This window comes from Macaca thibetana, chromosome 14 (assembly GCF_024542745.1).
Source record: "Macaca thibetana thibetana isolate TM-01 chromosome 14, ASM2454274v1, whole genome shotgun sequence".
NCBI classification, from domain to species: domain Eukaryota; kingdom Metazoa; phylum Chordata; class Mammalia; order Primates; family Cercopithecidae; genus Macaca; species Macaca thibetana.
In genome coordinates this window covers 29,019,022-29,043,809 of record NC_065591.1, presented here as the reverse complement: position 1 = coordinate 29,043,809, position 24,788 = coordinate 29,019,022, and the positions used below count along the sequence as shown (strand labels likewise).

The 24,788-nt window shown below is 45.2% G+C and overlaps 1 protein-coding gene across 3 annotated transcripts in view; it reads left to right on the top strand.

Moving 5' to 3' along the window:
- The window catches only part of LDLRAD3 (low density lipoprotein receptor class A domain containing 3), a 285,609-nt gene extending 261,036 nt beyond the window's left edge, over positions 1–24,573 (top strand). For all 3 annotated transcript variants that reach the window (XM_050759446.1, XM_050759444.1, XM_050759445.1), the window contains 2 exons: positions 19,493–19,838; positions 21,591–24,573. In XM_050759446.1, the coding sequence (XP_050615403.1) occupies positions 19,493–19,838; positions 21,591–21,828 (584 nt within the window). In that variant the 3' untranslated portion in view covers positions 21,829–24,573. The remainder of the gene's footprint in view (positions 1–19,492; positions 19,839–21,590) is intronic.
- Positions 24,574–24,788: the final 215 nt, after the last annotated feature.

Below are 24,788 nucleotides of genomic sequence, written 5' to 3'. Positions count from 1 at the left end.
CTCCCAAGTAGCTGGGATTACAGGCGCCCCCCACAACTGTGCCCAGCTAATTTTTGTATTTTTAGTAGAGGCAGGATTTTACCATGTTGGCCAGGCTGGTCTCAAACTCTTGACCTCGTGATCCACCCACCTCGACCTCCCAAAGTGCTGGAATTATAGGCATGAGCCACTGCGCCCGACCCTGATTTTATGTTTTGTACCTGAGTTTCTCTGGCTTAAGATCTCTCATGTGATTGCACTTCTCCTATCTGCTGGAACTGTGGTCTCATCTCAAGTTTCAACTAGGGGGTTTCCATTTCTTGTGGGTTGCTGGAATGAGAGCCTCAGTCCCTCACTGGCTGGCTGTTTGCTGGAGGCCTCCCTCTGTTCCTGGGCATATGGACTTCTCCATAGAGCAGCTCACATTGTCGTGGCTCTTAGAGCAAGCAAACAAGAAAACGATCAAGAGCAAGCAGACAAGAGGGAGCGGAAGCCACAGTCCTTTGATAACCTGGTACTGGAAGTGACATCTTATTTCCATCATATTTCATTAATTAGAAATGAGAAATGTCTGGGTGTGGTTGTTCCCGCCTATAATCCCAACACTTCCGGAGGCTGGAGGAGTTCAAGATCAGCCTGGGCAGCACAGGGAGACCCTATCTCTCAAAATAATTTTTAAAATTAGCCAGGCGTAGTGGCATGTACCTGGGGTTCCAGCTAGTCAGGAGGCTGAGGCAGGAGAATCACCTGAGCCTGGAAAGCTGAAGCTGCAGTGAGCCATGATCATGCCACTGCACTCCAGCCTGGGCGTGGGGGTGTGAAGGGCCATTTAAGGGCTTTTATCCACAGTGAGATCCTGTCTCAAAAAAAAAAAAAAAAATTAAATAAAACAAGTAAGAAATAAGTCCAACCCCACCTCATGGGAAAGGGATCACAGAAGGCCATGAATCTGAAAAGGCAGGCATTGGAGGAGCTGCCTCAAAGGTTGTCCACCACACTGGGGAAGGGAATAGAACATCAGGAACGAGGGCAGAGAGAGAACACGGGGGCTGCTCAGAGAGGGCCTCCTAGGTCTTTGTAAATGCTTTAGGTTTTACTTTAACAATTGCTTATGTATGAAACAGCCCACCTACAAGGATTTTTATTGTAAAAGATTATAATAGAAAAGTTTGGAAATAGATAGATCCTGGTTATAATCTCCACCAATGGTACACTCACTATGCAACTATCAAGAAGAGTTAGAGTTGATTCTAGGCCTCGGCTGGGAAATACAAGCCTGAAGCATCTTCTCCCAGAAAGTAAGCAAGTAGCCCCCAAAGCATAAAAAACAAGAACGTGGAGGTTCATTGAAAGGATGCAGGAGCCAACCTGAGAAAGTGCTCCCCATGGCCAAAGGTGAAACAATGTGAGCAACAAAATAAGTACTAATGCCTTTGTTTTGTGCTGGTGTAACAAAATACCTGAGACTGAATCATCTAAAAAGAACAGAAGTTTATTTCTCACAGTTCTGGAGCCTGGGAAGTCCAAGATCAAGGCGTGAGCAGGTTCAGCTGTCTGGCAAGGGCTGCTCTGCTTCTAAGATGCTGCTCTATTGCTGCATCCTCTAGAGGCGACGAACGTGTGTTCCCAGGGGGCAGAAGGGCAGCTAGCCAAACATTGCATGATGCCCCTTTTATAAGCACCCCAGTCCCATTCCTGAGGAAGGAGCCTTCCTGGCCTAACCACCCCTTAAACGCCTCACCCCTCAATACCATCACATTGGCAATACTTGTATTTTGGAGGGAACCCATTCAAACAGTATTGGGTTTTATAACTCAGAGAGTAACTTAAATAACAAGTCCATCTGAAGTAAATAAATAATAAATAAATTGGAGAAAGGGGCAAACCTTCCTTATAGAAAAATCATAATCATTGAAATGTAGAGGAAATCAAGGAAATAGGGGGGAAAAAAAACCATGAGAACAACACAGGAATATTTGCTGCAGGCAGCAGGCAAGATCCATGATGAATGCTAAAATGAGTGGGTGAAAGTTTAAGCAGAAACAGGATATTTGCATAGTTTCAAAGAATCTCCCCCAAAATATTTATTGACTACAAAGACAGAAATGGTAACTTTGCAGTGAAGAATCCTGGCAGATAAAGTGATCAAAGTTAATATCATCAGTGAATGCATTTCAGGTACCCCCTGATGGGGTACACTGAATATGCTCTGATACTCTTTTCAATAATATATATTCTCACAATTGTGAAACTACATCAGAAAAACCCAAATTGAGGGACAGTCTACAAAATAACTTCTCAATCCTCTTCACAGTATTAAAGTCATGAAGAACAAGGAAAGACTGAGAAACTGTCACTGATTAGAGGAGATCAGTGCCCCATGGGATCCTGGCAAAATTTGAATCAATTCTATTAACTTAGTTAATACAGTTGTTCCAAGGTTAATTCAGTTTTAGCAGTTGTTATGTGGTTAGGAAAGGAATCATCACTAGGGGAACCTAAATGAAAGATTTACAGAAACTGTGTCTCACTCTGTCACCCAGGCTGGAATGCAGTGGTGTGATCTCGGCTCACTGCAAGCTTCGCCTCCCGAATTCAAGCGATTCTTCTGCCTCAGCCTCCTGGGTAGCTGGGATCACAGGTGCATGCCGTCACACCCGGTGTCTCGAGAGCTTTTGACAGGGATTCTAAAGCGGCCCTGGGGGCACTTGGTTATTATTTCCTCTTTATAGAATTGAATGAGTAACTTTGAATCCTCCACAGCCCAAGACCCTGTAGTTATTCATATATTATGGCACAACCGGGTTCAGTGACCTACTGCCCAGGAGGCCCACTGGTGTTGGAGTGGAGCCTCTAGCACCTTGTCTTAAAGAACATTAATGCTCCACCAAGCCTTCATTTCAAGAAGCATAAATATGAGACATCCAAGTACCTCTCAGAAGACAGGATTGCACAGGCAGACAGTATTGCTCAACCACCCAGGGAGGTGGTGGTGGCAAGAACAGATAGGTTTTTAACTCTTCGGGTATTTCATAGCCAAGATTGAGACCAAGTTTGCCATTTCCTATAGGAACATTTCAGGCGCTTACTTCTACAGATAACAAAAAGCAAGAGCTAATTGAGGGACAGCAGGGGAAGGGTGTGCTTGATTTATTCCTTGATTTCTTGATTTCTCCATTCGTTTTCTATAGCAGTTATAGTTACCTTATGCTGATTGCCACATTTTGTGTATTAGAGTAACTTCCCAAAGAGACCATAGCTGGATAAAAGCTGCGCATCTCTAAGCTCATGGTTCACTGCAGTATTGGTCTGTTCGAGGAACTAACATTAGCCCTCCTTGGGTCAGTTTGTATTTTAGGCTTGATGGACCCTAGAATCACTGTCTCAACTATGCAACTCTGCCATTGTAGCATGAAAGCAGCCATAGACTATACATAATGAAGGGGAATGGCTGTGTACCAATAAAACTTTATTTATAAAAGCAGACAGCAGGCCAGACCTTACCGACCCCCAAGCTAGAACACGGGATGCTAACAGGCAGGTTGTAGAAGAGTCAAGGGCCTCTCGTAGAGATCATATGTTTAAGCCATTGCTAGGAGTTTGGATTTTCAGTACAGTGAGCAACCCTTGGCAGGGGTATAAAGCAGGAAACATACCATGATCTTATTTACTTCCTAAAATGAGCTCTCCTGGTGCTGTATGGAAAACGGATTGGAGAGGGGCAAGATCAGAAATTGGGAGACCAAGTAAGAGGTTCACATGGTAATCCATGCAACAGATGATGGTAACTTGTCCCACATTGTGGAAGCAGACTCAGCAGGACCTGCCCCTGAGTTAGACATGAATGGAAAAGGAAAGGAAGGAACCAGCTTTAACACTGAGGCCTGCAGCTCCAGTGACTGCCTGGGGGCCCTGTCCTAGGATTGTAATTGCTATTTGATGATGATACTTGTTTTCCCAGCTCCCACAAATGAAGTTTTACTTGCAACAATGGCCTGCCTGAAGTAGATTTCTCTCTCTCCAGTTTTTAGGGTTTGCTTTTCCCTGCAATGCTATTTGTGTGTGATTACACCATACTCACAAACTGATGAGAGCATCTCCGCTCCCTGCATCCTGCTTGAGTTAGCAGTATTCACTCTGGCCGCTGACACAGCAGGCTCAATAAACTATTGTATTGTAACTGGCCAAGCCTTATTACTGGACCAGAAACCCACTGACCATTGAGTTCAAAGAATGTCTGCTAAGCATTTAATTTTGCAGCTTCCACCAAACACTACAGGTAAATAGATACAGTAAGCAAGAGAAATAGTAATTCTTTAGAACCCTCCTTATTCAGCAAATTCCAGGAGGCATGGATAGTCATTTCCAGCATGTTGCCTGCAGGAGCAGCCCGGGATGTCACATACAGGAACCTGGGTCTGGCGAAGCCACTTAATGCAGAGGAGACAGATGCCTCAGAGGTTTCCCTTCGGATGGGTGCAATGATTAGATTGATCCCAGTGCAGGTGCATGAGCTCATTACCAAGGCCCACCCCGTTCCCGCACTGTCTCTCATTGGCCTTTGCTGCTTTTGTGGCCTGTGGTAGGAGAGGTAGCAAAGAACTCTTATTCCTCATTTTCACTGCATTCTTCTGTTGACATTTTCGAAGCGATGACACAATTGAGCAGAGTTCTAAAAAGGCCAACTGGGCCCTAGCTCCCAGTTACCCTCTCACTGAGTTTGAGTGGCAATCTGAATTCTTATTTAAAAAATGCCCTTGCACTCTAGCCTGGGCAACAGAGTGAGACCCTGTCTCAAAAAAAAAAAAAAAAAGCCCTTTTCTATCTTAAACAGCCAATTAAATGCCTTACCCTCCAACCAGTTCTGCAACTGCCCTGAGCCTGTGTCTTAGCAAAGAGGCCATTAGCCACCCGACTCTCTGGCTTATCACTGGGCCCTTCCTCATCAGACGCAGAGATCAAATTCTGAGGGTATACAGCAGCTGTCAGCAGGCTTCAGAGAGCTCTGGGACAGCTGGGGGCTTTCCTCCATTCTAAGAAACTCTCTGGGGTGAACACCTTAGAAATTAGAGGCCATTGATACCAGTTGGCTGTTCAGTAGCACTTACTGAAAGGATAGAGTGCAGATTTCAGGGAGACTCCCTGCTCCCATTTGCCCAAAGGATGGCAGTGGTTAGGCAGATAGGAAAATTGTTCAGTCTTTTGCAGTAAGAATGACTGAAAATTCCCAGGAAATGCCTAAATGCCTGCTTCATTCGGTCTTCAGTCTTAGAACTTTCTTCTCTCTCTCTCTCTCTCTCTCTCTCTCTCTATATATATATATATATATATATATCCCCCTCCCCCTCTCTCCCTCCCACTTGTCTCCCTCCCTCCTTCTCTCCCTCCCTCCCTGTTCCTCTTCCACTCCCCCTCCCCTTGCTTTCTCTCACTCATTTTGAATTTAATCCTCGGGCACTTGTCTCCCAGATCTCAATGGTCCCGGTTCCCAGCATCCTGGCAGATGGGTCTCCTCTCTCATTTCCCTCTGGCTTGGGGCCAGGATGGCCCCTGCTGTGGCTGGTCTGAGGTTGGGCAGCTCCAGTTTTCCCATCACCCGCTTTTCAGTTAATTTTAGCAACTTGAGTTGCCATGGTAATGGTTCAGTGGGGTTTTCGTGGCTCTCTTTTGATTCAGTCATTTGCTGGTCTGCCCTTTAGATTAAACTTTTTCAATCCGCGTCTAAATTGGGATGGGCGATGTGCTTGGAATAGGGATCTGCAAAGGCGCTCCAGTCCCCTGGGATGCTTTTTTTAAATAGGAAAGTCGGGGTGGATGTGGGGATGCCCTTGGTTTACAGTGGTCCAGACAGTCCCTTGATGCTTCCAGGCTTGAGAAAATGTGGCTGCCGCTGTGGCAGAGGCCATGGTAGGAGGCATGCAGGAGTGAAATGGGCCCCCCAGGGCCGCTCCCACCCTGGGAGTGCCACCGGGGTCAGGCCTGCTCCCAGCTCCTGAGCACAGGGCACAGCCAGGATCTGGGGTCTCCCAGTGGACGAATGAAATGTGGCCCCAGCCAGACTTCCCTCCATCATGTCACAGCTTAGAGTTTCTGTGTCCCTGTGAATCCCAGCTGTTCTCCCTGCCTTCCTCTCAGCAGCATTTTCTCTTTGCCATTCGGCACTCCCGAGGCCCGTTTTAATCTGGTGTGAAGGGCCGGACTCTTCATCCAGGTAAAAGGAAACTGCAGAAGCAAGCTCACAGTCGCTTCACTTGGCTCAAATTTAAAATAGTCTTCAGTGTCCATCTAAACTTTGGGGTGGGTATAAGTTGTTCATCCTGACTTTACAGTCCCAATTTTAATCCTGCTGTCCCTTCATTAAATGCTTTCAGTTGTCTCTTTTAAACCAGGAGGCTGTGGGGCCCGGCGTTGACAGGCTTTAGGCACTAGGCAGGCAAGCTGTTCTAGGCGTGGCCAGCACACTGAAGAGCAGCTGGAGAAGGAGACAGTGAGAGAGGAGAGTGGGGGAGGAAGGCCCTGTGGTGAAGAGCTTTGACTTTCATGATGAGGGGGTGGGACGTGACCCTTGGCAAATAGGAAGTCCTGGAAGGGCTGTGAGTGGGGGCAGAGCCAGGTCCAGTCTGCAGGGTTGGCCCGGAGTGACTATGTCAGGGCACCATCTTGGCCACTTTGGGAGAGGAGTCTGCCTGCACTGGCCCCACACTTTTGGTCTTGCAAGGCAGTGGATCTCTAGATGATTCTGGGAAAGGGTTACATTGATCCCACTTTATTTGTGAGAAGGAAGATTCTAGAAGGATGAGACTCTGTTTTTGTACAGTGAACATGTGTTTTCTCTCTGAGTCCTGAGCTCAGCCAGTGCCTATCAATAACAGTGTGAATATTTCAGCCAGGGGGGTGGTTTTACCTTCCCCAAAACAGATCAATGGGACAAACTGGTTGAGTGGGACCTGCCCTCATACCATGTGTCATCTCTGGGTGTTGGTCAGACAGACCTGAGCTCCTGTCTCAGCTCCATCATTTCCTGGCTGTGTGACTGGGGGCAAGTGACCTCACTTCTCTCAGTCTTCTTTTTCTCACCTGTGAGGCTGAATGGAATGATGGCCATGAAGCCGTGGAGTCTCATAGGAAAGATGCACAAGCCAAGACTTCATAGGGCCACAGAGTTAGAGACACTCTGCCCGCTTCTCCCAGCAAATTTTTACTATTTGGGACTTTGGGGATTCAGGGATGAACAAGCAGAATTCAGCTCTGCCCCCAGGGAGTTCTGTTCCAGTGGGAAAGAGAGACAATTAAATACAAATATAAAGTACAGTGACAGGCAGTGACAGTGCTGTGAAGGTAGACGAGGTGAGTAGGGGGATAGAGAGTGATGTCAGTGGGCCAGAATGGAGTAGAGCCTTGAATGGAATCGTGAGTGATGCGGATGCCCTGGAAGGGCGTGCTAAGCAGATGGCAAGGGCCCTGTAGCAGGTGCATGCTGGGTGTGTTCCAGAACCACATCAAGGAGGCCAATGGGTCTGCAACAGCAGCCAGGGAGGAGCAGGAGTGGAGGTCAGAGTAGCAACGGGGATGAGATTATTTAGGGCCTGGAGGCCATGGTGTGGACTTTGGGCTTTATTCTAGTACATGCGAAGCCATTGGAAGGTTTTGAGCTGAGGAGTGACATGAACAGATGAATGTTTTTAGAAGGAACACCCGCAGCCATGTGGAAAAGAGACTACAGAGAGTCAGAGTGGAGGCAGGTGGAGGGGACGTGGCTGAGAACAGAGAGGTTATGAAGCACAGGCAACAGGACTGGGGATTGGTTGAGGCTGGTGTGCAGAGTCCCGTCTGGCATCAGGTATGTCTTGTGCTCCCCTTTCAGGCATGCTCATCCTTCCTGCACTGGGACTGGAGCCTGAGAGCCCAGTGTCTGGAGAACAAGAATCCGGTGTGTGCGAAATGAACAGCCCTCCCTCCAAGGCACTGGAGCTCGTTGGGTCAGGGTCGTTGTGTTCAGATCTGAAATCTCAAGAAGCCATGAATTTGTTCATGGTCGATAAAGCTCCCCCTTGGGAGCCCCGCTTACAGTGATTCTGTATCAGCCCGTTCCCCTCAATTACTCAGAAAGTTTTCTGCCCTCTGAAGCTCCAAGTGTGCGCAGTCAGCATTTCCCTGGGTAATCAAGTTTCACGGGCAGGAGTAGCACCTGATGAACTGATTATGCAAGGGGCCATGACAAACTCACAGATCCCAAGAACAGAACCAGGGCAGCCTTTGGACTCCTTGTGAATTTCTGCAGCATCAGCTCCTGCATGCTCAGTTCTTGACAAATGTCAGACGCGGCAGAGTGTCGTACAACCCTCAGGGTGGCCTCTCTCACTTCACACTCAGGAGCTGCTCCCAGTGCTTGGCTGTCAGTGATGGTGCTGCCGAACCTTAACTGATGTGGCCTGGGACCTGGGTCTCACTGTATCATGAGAAGAAAGGATAGGGCTAAGGTAATTGTCTCTCAGCTTCATCTTCTTCCGTTGGCAGCTGCAACACAGAGCTTCCTCCAACAGCCTGCCCAAAGGCCGGGGATTCCCCTTTCTGATTTGTGAGAAGATACCTTCTAGAATGTTGGGCATGCACATATTTGGAATATGGTGTATGTTCTGTCCATCTCAGCCTAGCACTGAGATTGAGGAAATAACCACATCCTCTCATGAAGTGTCACAGTGGACATGTGCCTAGTAAAGGCTCTGACGAGTCAGTAGCTATTGATAATAACTGAAAGGTTTGTTGGGTGCTACTTACTCTGCGCCAGACACCACTTTAAACATTTCTATACATACTTTCCCTTTGTATCCAAAACAAAACCCTATGGGGTGGGTTCTGTTATCCCATTTTAAAAGTGAGGATTTTGAGACACAGAGAGGCAAAGTAACTTCTCCTAGTCCACACAGCTAGTGAGTGACATGGCTGAGGTTTGAATCTAGACAGTTTGATCTCTGTACCTTCGCTCCAAACAGCTACAAAAAAGGAGGGGGGAAGGGGTTTATCTTGTCTTATTCCAGTCATTGTCACACCTGTTTGACCAAGGTACTCTTTTTCATGAAATACCTCTTGCCATCCCACAGAAGATACTTCCAGTATATTGATCAGACTCTAAGATTGAGTCTTCATTGAAGTCACTGGAAAGGGACCTCATTGCAAGAGCAGTACAGTGAAGTGACAAATGGTCAGGATGAATGCGAAAGAGGAGAGGAGGGAGCAGAGAGAAGTATTCAGGATAGCACAGTGGATTCTGACATCAGACTCCTGCAGCCAAAGACTAGTTGTACCACTTGTTTGCTCTGTGACCTTCTATAAGTTACTTAACCTCTCTGATCATAAAATGGCACATTTCACAGGATTGTGGTAAAGAAAAAGGGAAATTGTATGTTTCAAAGGAAGAGTAGAAAAAGGAGGTTCAGTGCTCACTGCTCAGTGTCTAGGTTATCCTTATTTTCTTCTTCAAATGTTTGCCTTCCTGTAGTTTTGACTGTCTGTAAGTGAAGAAATTGTGAATTACCATGTTGACATGTTTCAGAGTTAGTTTACCAATATCAAAAAACACCGTGGAGTACCTGTTGTATTTCCCAGATTGCAGTGAGCCCTGAGTGGGGTTCCAAGAAGGAGCAAGCCTGGTCTTTGCCCACTGAGAACTTAATGGTAAGATGGCCACATATGTAAAATGAAATAAAGCTGTGGGCTAAGAGCGCAGATGCTGGAACCAGACTGCCAGGGTTCCTCTTGGTTTCTCCACTAGCTAGCTCTGGTAATAGCTATTAATCTTTCCTCAGGTGTAGGGAGTACTTGGGCAAGTTCCTTAACCCATGTTCCCATTTCCTCAGCTGTGAAATGGTCCACTTCACAGGAGGGTGTATTCGTTTGCTAGGGCTGCCATAACAAATGACCACAAACCTGGCTTTGAAACAACCGAAATTTATTCTCTCACAGTTCTGGAGGCCAGAAGTGCAAATTCAAGGTACTGGCAGGGTTGGTTCTTTCTGGAGGCTCTGAGGGAGAGTCTGTTCCATGCCTCATTCCTAGCTTCTGGGGCTGCTGGCAATTCTTGTGTTCCTTGGCTTGGTTGGGGCTGCATGATTCCAGTTTCTGCCTTCAACTTGGCATGGCCTTCGCCCTTGTCTGTTTCTGTGTCATCTCCTCTGTCTCTCATAAAGACACTCATCATTGGATCCAAAGCTCACTCTAATTCAGAATGAGCTCATCTTGAAACTCTTACCTTAATTGTATCTGCAAAGACCCTTTTTCCAAATAAGGTCACATTGTGAGGTTCTGGGTGGACATATTTTTCGGGGGGGACACTACTCAACTCAATACAGATGGTGTAAGGATTAAAAGTGTTAGAATGTGTAAAACACATCAGATATTAATGAGAATAGGGTAACAGCTGCTAGGATAACTATGGTGATGATATTATGGTTACTCTTGTGTTTTATTTCAAAGCAACTATGCATGGTGGTGATGGTTGTTAGTATTATTAATATCATTACTTAGTTCAAATCAGAAATGAGGCCATGTCACAAGGCAGATGGTGTTCCTCATTCCAACTCTGGACTTTTCCCCATGCCCTCTGGGGGTTGATGCTGGGAAATTAAGCACAGGGAACAGTGCTATCTGTGAATGACAGGCCAAACAGGGTGATGTGAGCCACTGAGGTTCCTTGATCTGAAGAATATTACAAGAATTACACAGCAACACAGTCCTTGGTAATGTTCAGACTTGTGGGAGTATTGCAAAAAGACTTCAGTTCGAAGAGGCTACAGTTGGCAAGACTCTCACGGAGGTTTTCTTCCTGGCCTGGGCCTGGACGTGACCATGAGAATGGACATGAGGTTAAGAGGCTGGAGAAACACAGCACAGTAGAAATTGACCATACTTGGTTGCTTGATGTGGACAGAGAAAAAGGAGAATGTTCGAGACAACCCCAAGTGTTCAAACCTGGCAGACCAGATGGCCAGGGAAACATCCAGCATCTAGGAATTCGTCCAAAGAAATAATTGCATCAGTGAGCAAAGATCACTGGCCCCTCCCCTCATGACCCTCACTATCTGCCTGAATGGTATTGTAGCATTGTTTGTAATAGCAAAAATGGGAAGTAACCTAAAGGTACTTCAATGGAGGTTTGGTTAAATAAACTATAGTTTATCTCTATAGTGGGATACTATGTGGCTATTCTTTCACAAAGGTGTAGGTGACAAGGAAAGATGCCCACACGCTGAAGTATCCATATAGCATGAAGAAAAGTACATGCATGTTCACAAGCATAGGGAGCAGTTTTCAAGGATCTATGCTGTGGGTAGACAGCAAACTATGGCCAGTGGGCCAAATCTGACCTGCCGCCTGTTTTTGTAAATGAAGTTTAATTGGGACACAACCACATTCATTCATTGACATATTGTCCATGACAGCTTTTATGCTACTTGTGTAGCTCACAAAGCATAGAATATTTACTGTCTGGCCCTTGACAGAAAAAGTTCACCAACTCCTGGTCTATACCGAACTGTAAACCATGTCTAGTAGAATCCTAGTAGGTTTGAGGGAGAGGAGGGGACGTTTTTGTCTGCCTTGAGTATTTCTATATTACTTTTTTTAAAAAATGACATGGGTTTTTACAATCAGAAATAAAGTTCATTTTAGAAGGGGGAAAAAGGCATGTAAGACACACTGCCTCATTTCAAGACTTAACTATAAAGCTGTAGTTAACAACCCTTATTGGCATAAAGATAGGTGTGTAGCTCAATCATACAAAATAGATAGTCTAAGAATAGACTCAGACTTGTATGGTCAATTGATTTTCAACAAAGGTGCCAAGGTAATTCAATAAGAGAGGATAGGCTTTTCAACAAATGGTGTTAGAAAAATTGGAAAGCTAAATGGGGAGATAAAAAGAACCTTGACCTTTACCTTGGAGCATAAACAAAAATTAACTTGCTGTGGATCATAGACACAAATGTAGAAGTTAAAGCTATAAGACTTCTTCTAAGCAATGATATAGGGGAAGATTCCTTGAAATGAATACAAAAAACACAAACCATTAAGAAAGAATTGATGGAAAGGACTATATAAAAATTTGTTTTGAAACTTTCTCTTCATTGACTAGTCTTAAAAAAGAAAACACCAAAAAGCTCTTTTTAAGACACTGTAAAGAAAATGAAAAGCCATAGACTAGGAGAAAATATTTGCAAAACACATTTGTGATAAAATACTATGTCGCAGAACATATAAAGTGCTCTTACTATCCAATAATAATGTCAAACCAATTTTAAAATGGGCAAAAGATTTGAATAAATACTTCATTAAAGAAGATAAAACTGTGGCAAATCAGTACATGAACAGATGCTCACACCATTAGTCATTAGGAAATGCTAATTAAAACCTCAATAAGAGTTTTAACTGGTATGAATAAGATACCACTAAATACCTATTAAGATGGCTAAAATTTAAAAAAAACTGGTATTACTAAGTGCTGTTGAGAACACAGGATGACTGAGAATTTCATACATTGCTGCTGGTGGAGATGGGAAATGCTACAGCAACTTTGGAGAACAGTGGGACAATTTCTTCTAAAGTTAAACATGTGCTTCCCGTATGACCCGGAAATCTCTCAGCCCTAGTATGCCCAAGAAATATGAAAATATATGTTAGCACAAAGACCAGCCTTCCTGAAATTGGAAACAGCCCAGTACCCTCCCTCATTTGGGGAATCAAACAAATTGTGATATATCCATGCAACTGAATACGACTCAGGGACAAAAAGGAATGAAATATTAACACTTAAAGAAACACGGATGAATCTCAAAAGCAGTGTGCTAAGTGAAAGAAGCCAGATGGAATAGAGTATAAAAAACACCATTAAGAAAGAATTGATCCAAAGGACTACGTAAAAATTTGTTTTTAGGTACTGTAGGATACTGCATACTGTAGGATTCCATTTGTATGGCTTTCTGGAAAAAAAGTGGATCTATTTGGACAGAAAATAGACCCCTGGTTTCCAGAGGCTTGGAATGAGGGGAGAAGAGTGACCACAAGAAGCACAAAATACCTTTTGTGGGGGATGGAAGGGTCTGTATCTTGATTGTGGAAGAGGATGTGTGACTGTTTCATTTTATCAGAATTCATCTAATGGTGCGTTTTTAAAGGGCAAATTTTATTATGCCTAAGGTGTACCTCAATAAATCTAACTTTTAAAATATATAATCTGGAGGAAAAACAAACAAAAAAACACTTAAAAAAATAGCAAGGTAGGAGTTTTTCAAAGGGATGAGGAAGAGTCAGTTTGAAGGGCAGTGAATATTCCAGAACAGGAATTCTGGACTCAGGAGGTCAGGCTGGGCCAGGCATGGTGGCTCACGCCTGTAGTCCCAGCACTTTGGGATGCTGAGGTGGGTGGATCACTTGAGGTCAGGAGTTCGAGACTGGCCTGGCCAACATAGTGAAACCCCATCTCTACTAAAAATATAAAATTAGCTGGGCATGGTGGGTGTCATGTGCTTATAATCCCAGTTACTCATGAGGCTGAGGCCGGAGAATCACTTGAACCCAGGAGTTGGAGGTTGCGGTGAGCCAAGATTGTGCAGTAGCCAGGATTGTGCCACTGCACTCCAGTCTGGGAGACAGAGTGAGACCCCGTCTTTAAAAAAAAAAAAAAAAAAAAAAAAAAAAAAAAAAAGTCAGGCTGGAGGCATTGGAAGCTGTCCTCAGGGAGTCATGAGTCAGCAAAGGGTCTTCAAGTGAGCATGGGACAGTGAGGCCTGAACCCAGGGAAGCACCTACAGGGAGAGAAGGACAGGAAACAATAAAGAAACTGAGCCGGGTGCAGTGGCACATGCTGCAATCCCAGCTACTCAGAGGCTTAGGTGGGAGGATCGCTTGAGCCTGGGAGTTCAAGACCAGCCTGGGTAGCACAGCAAGACCCTATGTCTAAAAATAAAAATAAAGAAACTGAGATGCACCATCAGCCTGGGCATGTCTAAAGGAAGAGGACAGAGTGCTTGTTTTTTTAATAGATAATACAGAACAAATTCTACAAAGGAAGGAAGGAGTAAACAATAAAAAGTAAATCTCCCTCTCCACAAGCATCTATTCCCCTTCCTGGAAGCTCCCAGTGTTACTAGTTACGTTGTGTCTTTCCAGATATATTCTATACGTTCTTGACTGAACTTTGCTTTTTTCTCCTTATCGATATATCCTTCCGATTGTTCATATCAGTATATTTAGAGGTTCCCTGATTTTAAAAATAGGTACAAGATTGTATGGATACAGCATAATTTATTTAGCCAGGCTGCAACTGATAAACATTTGGATTGTTGCTGATATATTTTGCTGTTATGAACCATGCTTTCATGAATGCTTATTTTGTTTGTTGGTTTTTTAGAGACAGGGTCTCACTCTGTCACTCAGGCTGGAGCATAGTGGCATGATCATAGCTTACTGCAACCTCAAACTCCTGGGCTCAAGTGATCTTCCTTCTTAGCCTCCCGAGTAGCTGGGACTACAGGCGCATGCCACTACACCCAGCTAATTTATTAAATTATTAAATGTTTATTTTTTTGTAGAGACAGGGTCTCCCTATGTTGCCCAGGCTGGTCTCGAACTCCTGGGCTCAAGCCATCCTCCCTGCTTTCACCTCCCAAAGAGCTGGGTTTATAGATAGGAGTCACCATGCCTGGCCAATCTCAAAAAATATGCACATTTTATATTAATATATATTATTAGCTCCTCCACCACCCTGGGTTCGTACCAACTTACCCTCCCACTAGCCATGCCTGCATATATATACCAGGCACAAATATACCTGTTTGCCTGAGACCTGGCCAGCAGAATATGAGCTCAAACTTTGCTTTTGCCAATCTGATGGGTGAAAAATGGTATCCGGTAGGAAATGTAATTTGCATCTGGAGGAGGGGATTTTTTTGGAAGTGAAGGAACACCAAGTCACAAGTGTCAGCTGCTTGAGTGCCTTCGCTGGTCCAGACAGCACCTCTGAGTGAATTAGTTAAAGGTACTCCTCCTCAAGACACTTGGCTGCCATCTGCTAGAAAGCTGTCATGATAACTAAAGAAATATGTAATGACTTTGAGGTGAAGAGCACCCCTGGAGTTGTACAAAACACAGCCTGCTTCTCCACAAGCGGCCGTGGAGCTACTGGCAGTCTTGATAGAACAGCAGTCTCTAGGTAGTGACCAGATTGCCTGGAATTAGTACAGTAGAAGCGGTACGGACAGGACAAGAATTCAAGATGCTTGACAGTGGAGCACGAGGGCATTAGCTTGAGGGACAGCCAGAATAAATGGAAACTTCATTATCCATGGATTATGTGCTTGGAACTTAGGTCCCAGGCAACTCTGATATTAGTAATTTGGCCAACAGGCTCATTAAGCTCTTAAGAAAAGTGGGCCTAGTTAATGAATTAACACAAGATGACATTTTACACACAGCAAAAACGAGAGCAGGCACCACTGAGTTATGCAACATCATAATTTCTCAGGCAAATGTGATCACTGTGTCTCGCCTGCCAAAGTGAAGAGATGTCTGAAGAGGCCTGCTTTCGGAGACATAAGTGAGACCATTAAGTTCCCCAGGCATTTTATATCCTATGCATTTTAAAGGGCTCCCACTTGTATTCTTAAAACCTCACGTGTTTACACAGAAGTCAGCATTTTAAAATCTCTGGACCATTTGTTTTCTGTGTGACAGTTTACCCACTTTCCTCCTTTAAGAAATACGTTTCACTGGCCAGGAGCAGTGACTCACACCTGTGATCCCAACAGTTTGGAAGGCCAAGACGGATAGATTACCTGAGCCCAGGAGTTCAAGACCAGCCTGGGCAACATAGGGAGACTCCGTCTTTACAAAATATGCAAAAATTAGCTGGGTTGTGTGGCGCACGCTTGTAGTCCCAGCCACTGAGACAGGAAGGTGGCTCGAGCCCAGGAGGTGGAGGCTGTTGAACCAAGATCACCACTGCACTCCAGCTTGGGCAACAGAGTGAGACCTTGTCTCAAAAAATATATATTAAAAATTTTAAAGCAATAAAAAATAAAAAGAAATACATCTCACTGGAATGGAACTCAGTCTGTTCATATCTTCTCCCCAACCCAACCCCATCCCCCAGAGGTGGCTCCCCCAGCTTTCTACCCCCGGTTTCGAGAAGTTGGTGAGGATAATGGTAAGAAAGGCAACACTACAATCTAGTGTTCATTAGTGAGGGATGATGGAAAATTCTGGAGCTGGATAGTGGTGATGGATGCACAATAACACGTATGAACGTTAATAATGTGTATGAATGTTAAGTACCCCTGAACTGTGCACTTTAAAATGGTTACAGTGGTAAATTTTATGTCTATTATTTATTATATAAATTATAATTATATGAGCAAATTCAGATGAGCAGATTGACTCAGAGAGGTGAATTATTTTGTCTAACATCACCTGCAAAGTAGGCAGAGGAACAGGACTAGAATTTAGATGTTTCTCCTTCAAAGTTATATAATAATTATCATTATTATTTTGTTGTGGTGGTGGTGGTTACAAAAAAGAGCTGGCATTACTGAGGCAAACCCTTGCCAGGCACTGTGCTCAGTGTATATATTATACTCTACCATCTGGATAATCCAGGGAGATACGGATACTGTTGTTTACCTAGGACCGCCACCATTTCACAGACGAGGAGGGTGAGGCTTCTAAGAGTTAAATAACTTACTTGAGCTCAAACAGCTAGAAGCAGTGGCTCCAGGATTCCCCCCAAGGCTCCTAACTCTGCAGTTCTCCCTGCTAGATAACAAAATAAAGAAGATATTTTAGTTTAAGCCTGAATTCTGAAACATACACATACACAAGCCTCCACCCAGCTTCTAATTGTCTAAGCGGAGAACAGACAGAACTCCGGCAGAATCCCTGAATGACAGCTAACTGTCTTCAGAAAACATCCAAAAACCGCCTCCCTCCCTTAACTGTAGTGCAACATGATTCTGTCTTTCCGCTGGGCCCCTATTTGCTTCTCTCTGTGCAATGAATCATTGAAACAGTGACCGCCAGGGATTTGGAGAATCTTTGTAGCTTTTAGTCTATGCTTGGGTGTGGCTGGAGAGACGAATTAACACACAGAGCCGGACCTTGAAGGGGAAGGTCATCATTTGTCTCAGATTGGGATCGTTTGGGGAATCAGAAAATGTTTATATCAGAAAAGAAGAGAAGTCAATGTGTTTCACAGTCTGTGGTTTTTTGAAGGAGAAACATCTAAATTCTAGTCCTGTTCCTCTGCCTACTTCTTAGGTGATGTTAGACAAAATAATTCACTTCTCTGAGTCCATTTGCTCATCTGAAAAATAGGAATAACAGCAGCACTCACTTTACTAGGGCATGTGAATAAACAGATTTTTTTCCCATTGCGTGGCGGGTATTCATTGAGTGCCTACTATGTGCCAGGCACCATCCTACTGTCTCGGGATACAGCAGTGAACAAAACAGATGCACAGCTAGTGATGAGGGATGGAGTGAAGCCCTTAGCCGATGCCAGGACAGCGGACACGAGTCACCTGTAGTCGCTGCCACTGCTGCTATTTCATGGCTACATTTTGACCCCTGTGGACCCACTGAAACCTCCTCACTTCCTCACAGGCGGAACAAGGACAGGGTCGTGGCCACCAAGTGTACTCACTTGAGCTGCATTTAGATTATTCTTCCAGCTAGGCCATGACAGTAGGTAGTGGCAGCTGTCTGTAAAGATGAGGGGTACCCAGCTTGGACCCCTGGTTTCCTCCACCTGCCTGGGCCTTACAGTGGTAGCCAGGTGTGTCCTGCTGACTGGGAAGCTCCTTACCTGAGTGCTTGAAGCATGGCTCTTTTAGCATGTGTGCAGAGAAGGATATTATGATAGCAACCTGCAGGGGTGGGATATGTATCAAACCTCCACCCTGGAACTCCCGAGGAAGTGCCTGCAGATTGCCTGGCAGGTCTTATTCGGGTGATGTAGAGCAGAACGCTGGGGCCAGGTTCTGAAGTCAGACCCCTGGACTCAACTCATGCACAGCTCCTTACCTCCAAACTGTGTGGCCTTGGTCAGGGGAACTGACTTCTCTGAGCTTCATTTTCTTCATCTAAAAAAAAAAGAATCACAACACCTACCCCATGGAGTTGTTATGAGGCAGGGAGATGTGATATAAAGCACGTACTTGGCCAGGCACAGTGGCTCACGCCTGTGATCCCAGCACTTTGAGAGGCCGAGGCAGTTGGATCACTTGAGGTCAGGAGTTCGAGACTGGCCTGGCCAACATGGTGAAACCCCATCTCTAAAATACAAAAAGTAGCTGAGCATGGTGGCATGCACCTGTAGTCCCAGCTGCTTGGGAGGCTGAGGTGAGAGAATTGCTTGAACCCGGGAGGCGGAGGTTGAGTGCACCGAGATCGTGCCACTGCACTCCAGCCTGGGTGACAGAGCGAGACCCTGTTTCAAATAAATAAATAAATAAATAAATAATCAATCGTGTATTTGTATGTACCAAACACATGCACTTACAGAGCACAGCGTGTAGCTATGTTCAGGGGCTTGATGAGTATTGACTCATTTCATGCTCAGAGAAGCCCCAAGAACTTGGCACTATTGCATCTCCATTTTGCAGCCAGGAGAGGGTAGCACTTCCAAAAGGCACACAGCAAGCAAGTTTTGAGGGGCTGGGATTTGAGCCCAGGAGTTCCTGCTGTGAGGCTGGGCTGTGCGGGCTCTCCATCCCAAAAGCTCCATGTGGGGCCTGGCTTAAAATAAATGATCTGCAGGTATGAGGACCCCAGAGGTACCGTACGCCTGTGTTCCTGAGGTGTGTTACATTATACATTTCTACTAAAGAACTGATTTCTGCCACCAAAACTCTCACTCCTGTTCCCTGGATAGTATATGAGTATATGATACTTTTTTAAACAACTTAATTGAGGTATTATTTGCAGTACTTAAAATTTGCCCATTTTAAGTGTACAGTTCAGTGATTTTGCAGGGGGAAATTTGCCAATTTGTGTAACCATCACCATAAACCAGTTTCAGAACATTCCCATCACCCCAACAAGATTCCTCCTGCCCACTGACTGTTAATCCCCATTCTCTTTCCCACTCCAGGCAACCACTAATCTACTTTCTGCCTCTATAAAATCGCCTTTCCTGGAAATTTCGTATAAACAGAATCATACAATATGTGATCTTTTGTGTCTGGATTATTTTACCGCATCATGTTTTTGAGTTCCATCCATGCAGTAGCATGTATCAGTATTTAGTACTTTTTATGGCCGAATAATATTCCTTTGGGTGGATGTACCACATTTTGTTTATCCGTTCATCAGTTGGTGGACATTTGGGCAGTTTCCACTTTTTGGCTATTGTGAATAGGGCTACTGTGAACATTTGCATGCAAGTTCTGGGACTGACGTTGAAACACAAAGATGAGCCAAACTGGTAACCTTCTCTCTTTTCTCTCCTCTCTCTGGGGTTTCTCAGAACCTGGCAGCGGGCAGGTGTTTGTGACTTCAGAGAACCAGCTTGTGTATTACCCCAGCATCACCTATGCCATCATCGGCAGCTCCGTCATCTTCGTGCTGGTGGTGGCCCTGCTGGCACTGGTCTTGCACCACCAGCGGAAACGGAACAACCTCATGACGCTGCCCGTGCACCGGCTGCAGCACCCTGTGCTGCTGTCCCGCCTGGTGGTCCTGGACCACCCCCACCACTGCAACGTCACCTACAACGTCAATAATGGCATCCAGTATGTGGCCAGCCAGGCGGAGCAGAATGCGTCGGAAGTAGGCTCCCCACCCTCCTACTCCGAGGCCTTGCTGGACCAGAGGTGTGTGCTGGATGGAAGACATTGAGGCGGGAGAGGTCATCCATTGTGGGGAGGGGAACAGGTGCACACACTGAGGTTCCTAGGTCTTGCTGAAGGGGGAGCCTGGCTTCAGCTGCCGTAGGCAGTGGCAGCATCTGACATTCTCCAAGTCCTTGCAAAATGCTCTACATGTATCACCTCATTTAATCCTCTCAGCGCCTCACTGTGGGAGGAAACTGATAGGAATGTTCCAAAACTGGATTGTGGTGATGGTTGCACAAGCCAGGAAATTTCCAAATTCTACAGATGAGGAAACTGAGGCTCTGGGATGTTAAGTGACTCATCTGAGGAACATATAGTTAGGATCCTGGCTAACTCAGAGGCCTGCTCCTCCTGGGAATGCCATGCTGGTCTATGTTCTGGCCACAGACCAGCTCTGAGCCTCACCTGCTACTGCAGAGCAGTGCCCAGTACATGTGAGAGGTTTGGTTAATATCTGTGGAATGAATGGATGAATGAAGAAGTGAAGGAATGAGAGAATCAGTGAGTTCCTTAACTTTGCTTGGCTCATTTATAAAATAAAGGAGGCGGAAAGGAGCACTTTCAAGCTTTTTTAAGCAGTAGACACCACATTGCAAATGGAATTGTACAAGAGCCCCCAGTAGGTATAAAGCCAAGAAGCAGAGTTCTGTAGTTGAAGCAAGTAGTGGGTCCGTTTGCTGATCAGCATCCCTCTTCCTCGAGCTCTGCCGTGTATGGCATTAGACATTTTGCAGGCCGTGTTCTGATGGTGACTGGGCTCTTCCTTGGACCCTCTTCAGTGGCAGCTCTTATATTATTTAATCTTCGTTTTCCTTCCTCATAAAAGGTGAATAAAGTTTCAGAGGTCAGGGGAGGGGATGGCACTTAAGGATCTCTTTGCAAATAAGTGTAAGAATTCAGGACCTTCCTCACCTAATAAAGTTCCCACTCATAACCTCTCCATATGGACCATCCAGCATAGGGTAGGGTTAAAATTGCCGGATCCGGAAACCGAATGCGTGGGTTCAAATCCCAGCATTGCTGTTTACCAGTTATTTCTGATCCTGGGCCAGACATTGAATGTCCCTGTGCCTCAGTTTCCCCGCCAGAGTAGCAGGCATGAAAGTAATGCCCACCTCACAGCATTCTTGTGAGCATTAAATGAGGTAAGAAATGTAAGGGGCACGGCAAAGTGCCTGACTCACGCGGAGACTTCAGTAAATGAGAGCTAGAAAATAAAATGTCTTTTCTGTTCAATTCATTCCTTTCAAGCCCCTTCTGCAGATACAGACTGAGGTGTTGAGAGGATGTCCTCTCACTTACCCCAGTTCACAGCCAGGAAGAGTTAGCTTTCAGTAGAAATGCCAATTCCGTGTTCCCATCAGAGGCCCAGTCAAGATACCAGCCCAGCCTCTTGACCACAGGGCTTTTGGCCAATGGAGCAGAGTGGCAATGCCGAACCACCCAGGTTGAGCCGAGGGACTTGGCGGGCGACCTCATTCTGGTTCTACCCAGAGGATATGGTTTTGGCACTGCCCGGTCAACCCGAACCAGCCAGAACACACTGGCCTTTTCTGTTCCGCCGTGGTTCCTGGTCCTTGAATTGACTGTCTTTGTACTTGGATGGAAAATCTCATTTCGCACTGGAAACACCATCTCAGAAATGGGCTGAAGTTGGCTTGTCTTGGCTCTAATGTGTTCTCTTCTTTTCCTGTCTCCACTGCCCCTGCCCCTCTGCTGTCCCCATCGCAGGCCTGCGTGGTATGACCTTCCTCCACCACCCTACTCTTCTGACACGGAATCTCTGAACCAAGCCGACCTGCCCCCTTACCGCTCCCGGTCCGGGAGTGCCAACAGTGCCAGCTCCCAGGCAGCCAGCAGCCTCCTGAGTGTGGAAGACACCGGCCACAGCCCGGGGCAGCCTGGCCCCCAGGAGGGCACTGCTGAGCCCAGGGACTCTGAGCCCAGCCAGGGCACTGAAGAAGTATAAGTCCCGGTTATTCCAAAGTCCATATGGGTTAATCTGCTCTGACTTGTTGCCGTTCTAACAATTTGTGCTCATGGGAAACATTTTAAGCACCTGTAAGGGCGTCTCAAGTTACGGTTTGGGATTTTAGCTATCTCTGCATTCCCCTCCTCCCCCAGATTTCAGAGATCTTTTCCTGGCCTCTCAGTTGATGTGATCTGTTGTGCATTTTTTCTGTGAGCTCACTCTTCCTTCCCTTGGGGCCCGAGATCACACCCTTACTTTTCACATTATTCTGTTGCTATTGGAAAGACAGCAGATAAAACAGTATTGAAGTAGGCTGGGAGAGAGCAATGTTTCTATGCTCTATTATATGCAGAAATGCAGGAGATGCTGGACCAGATTCTCTCTGCTGGGCAGCTACCTGATGGCATTTGGGGATTTGGGTTACATGATCTAACCAGGAGGCCATCATTGGATGGTCACCCCCCCAAAAAAGACTTCCAGTTGAGCATCAGAACCTGCCTTGCACAATCCTGTATGTTGCCATCAGTTCAGCAGAATCAGTAGCCAAAGAAAACTTTGGACGTGAGTAACACCCTTCAGCAGTCACAATGTGATTATGGTTTTGTGAAGGACTCTGGAACCATCTATGCTGTATAAATTCTGGCTTTAGAAATTTGCCCAAGAATGCTTATTCTGAGAGCTTCCTCCAGCAGCATATATCATCAGCCTCATCCCAGAATAGGCAGGGAGCCCCTGCCATGAGTTGATATCCAAGTTCTCAGCTCCTAAAATGCAGGCTGCCAGGAGCCTACACCTGCCCTTGCACTACCAGCCACTTACCTGGTTTCTGGACTGCCACCCTCCCAGCTGACCCGCCCATAGCCAAGGAATGAGGACCTAACTTGAGTTGAGCCAAAATCTGACCTGGTTGTATGTCCCTGTGACCCACAGCCAGCCTTGTCTTGCTCATTCGTGCAGCCTCAACACTGGCCTCCGAAGTTCCCTTAAGACTTGCAAGTCCATTTTACCTGTGCGTTTGGACTTGAGGACACTGGTTTCTATCACAGGTGAGAGCTGTATTCAATACCTCCACCAAGAGCTCCTGGCTGCCTGCACTGTGCACGCTCCTCTTCCCAAGGTCCCACCCAGTACCAGCGCCTCTAGTTAGAGTTAGGATCAGGGTCAGGCCTCTCCCAACATCCCAGTAGTTTCTCCTCTGAGACACATGGGCAATAGACAATTTGGAGTCAAGGTTTCCCGTTTGGATTTATTTTAAATCTTTTAGAAATGCATTTGAAACAGTGTGTTTGTTTTTTCCCTTCTAGTTAAGGGACTATTTATATGTGTATAGGAAAGCTGTCTCTTTTTTTTTATTTTGTTTTTCCTTTAACGAGGTCCAAAGAAAAATGCAAAAGGAGATCACACCCTTGCCCCACGGAGCCCCGTGATAACAAGTCACTCCATACTAACCTGTGTGCCAGACATTTGTGCATTGTTGCACTTTGAGGTTATTATTTATCGAGTTCTTGAAGGAAGCAGAAAGAGGGACTCCTGTCTCCCTCCGTGTATAGTCTCTCTGTTTGTGCTCGTTTTTCTCTTTCTTTCTCTGTGCCCAGCCAGCCACAGGGCCCGCCTCCCGGCAGGAATAAGGGGTAAAATATTAGGCGTTATTTGGCAGGAAACCACACTGACTGATGAGGGGTGAAATGGAACCAGGTAGAGCGACTCGGGGCAGCTGCCACCCATTCAGAACTTCTTTCTGCAGCTGAAGAAACGTTCTGTAACCTGTTTGATGCTAATTAAAATAGAGCCTGCAGGAAGTGGGGCTGAAGTGGCATTCAGTGATCCTGTTCTGTAGACTTTTCTTTCTTTTTTTAACCAAATACAAAGGATGTTACAGGAAAGCTAGCCATTGGTATTTTGTTTTGTTAAAAAAAAAAAAAAAGAAAGAAAGAAAAAAAAAAGGGAAAGGAACCTAGTTGCCTGTATCTTTCATTTTTAAAATAGCACTTGAGTTATTTTCTGAGTAATCCAATAAGGAACTTTTGATGACAGCTAGAATGTGTTAGAACTCCGGCTGAACATTTCATCTCCTGTGAGTCAGAAGGGCTTTATTTCTCCCTTTGATGGGGCCCTTTCTTCTTTCTGGTGCTCTGGAAGTTGTTTAGAGGAAAGAATTCTAATTTTAATTAATTGCGCAGTGAGTTAATCTCACTTGCTTTTCTGCTTCCAAGCATCTTAGGAAAAACAAATGGTTTTAGTAGACAAGGGAAGCCTACTAATGTTGTTTTTTAAAACAAACAGGGACATTTTTATTATAGATTTGGTTTTTTTAATGAATGTTTTTAAAAATATATAGGATACCAAAGCGGCAGGGTGTTTTGCGGGGTGGGGTTTGTTTTCCTACTCAAGATGGCAAATTAGCGGCCAGCAATATTTTTTAACTCATTCCAACCAGGAAGCTTTTTTATACATTGCCAACCAGAAAATGGTCTCGTCTCTTTTTTTTTTTTTTTACAAATGAGATCAGTGCTTTATTTTAGCATTAAATTAGTTACACTCTGATGGCTGGCCTATTACCTGACTCAGCTCCCTCTACCTTGAAATTGACATTTTTATAAAATGCAACTAAGTGATTAATAGTGTGTGATGCTCAAAGTTAATGTAATCTGGAAAGGTTGTATGTCTTTGCTTGTTTTTTGGTTAGGCTTGGTTTTGTTTTTTAATTTTTATACTTTCTAATAAATTTGCAGTTTCATTCTTTCTCTTTGTGCAAATGGTTCCTGACCCACTCATTTCCCTTATAGCAATATGAATAGTGGACAGTCACTTCTGTCATAGCTTTTGCAATGAATTTATGCTATAATAAAATGAGAAAAAGGAAGAATATGTTGGTGGGACCTCAAAATGTGATGGATGCTTCAGGATTCCACAGCTGATATGATTGGAATACAGAGCCAAAGTTGTGGACACCAGTT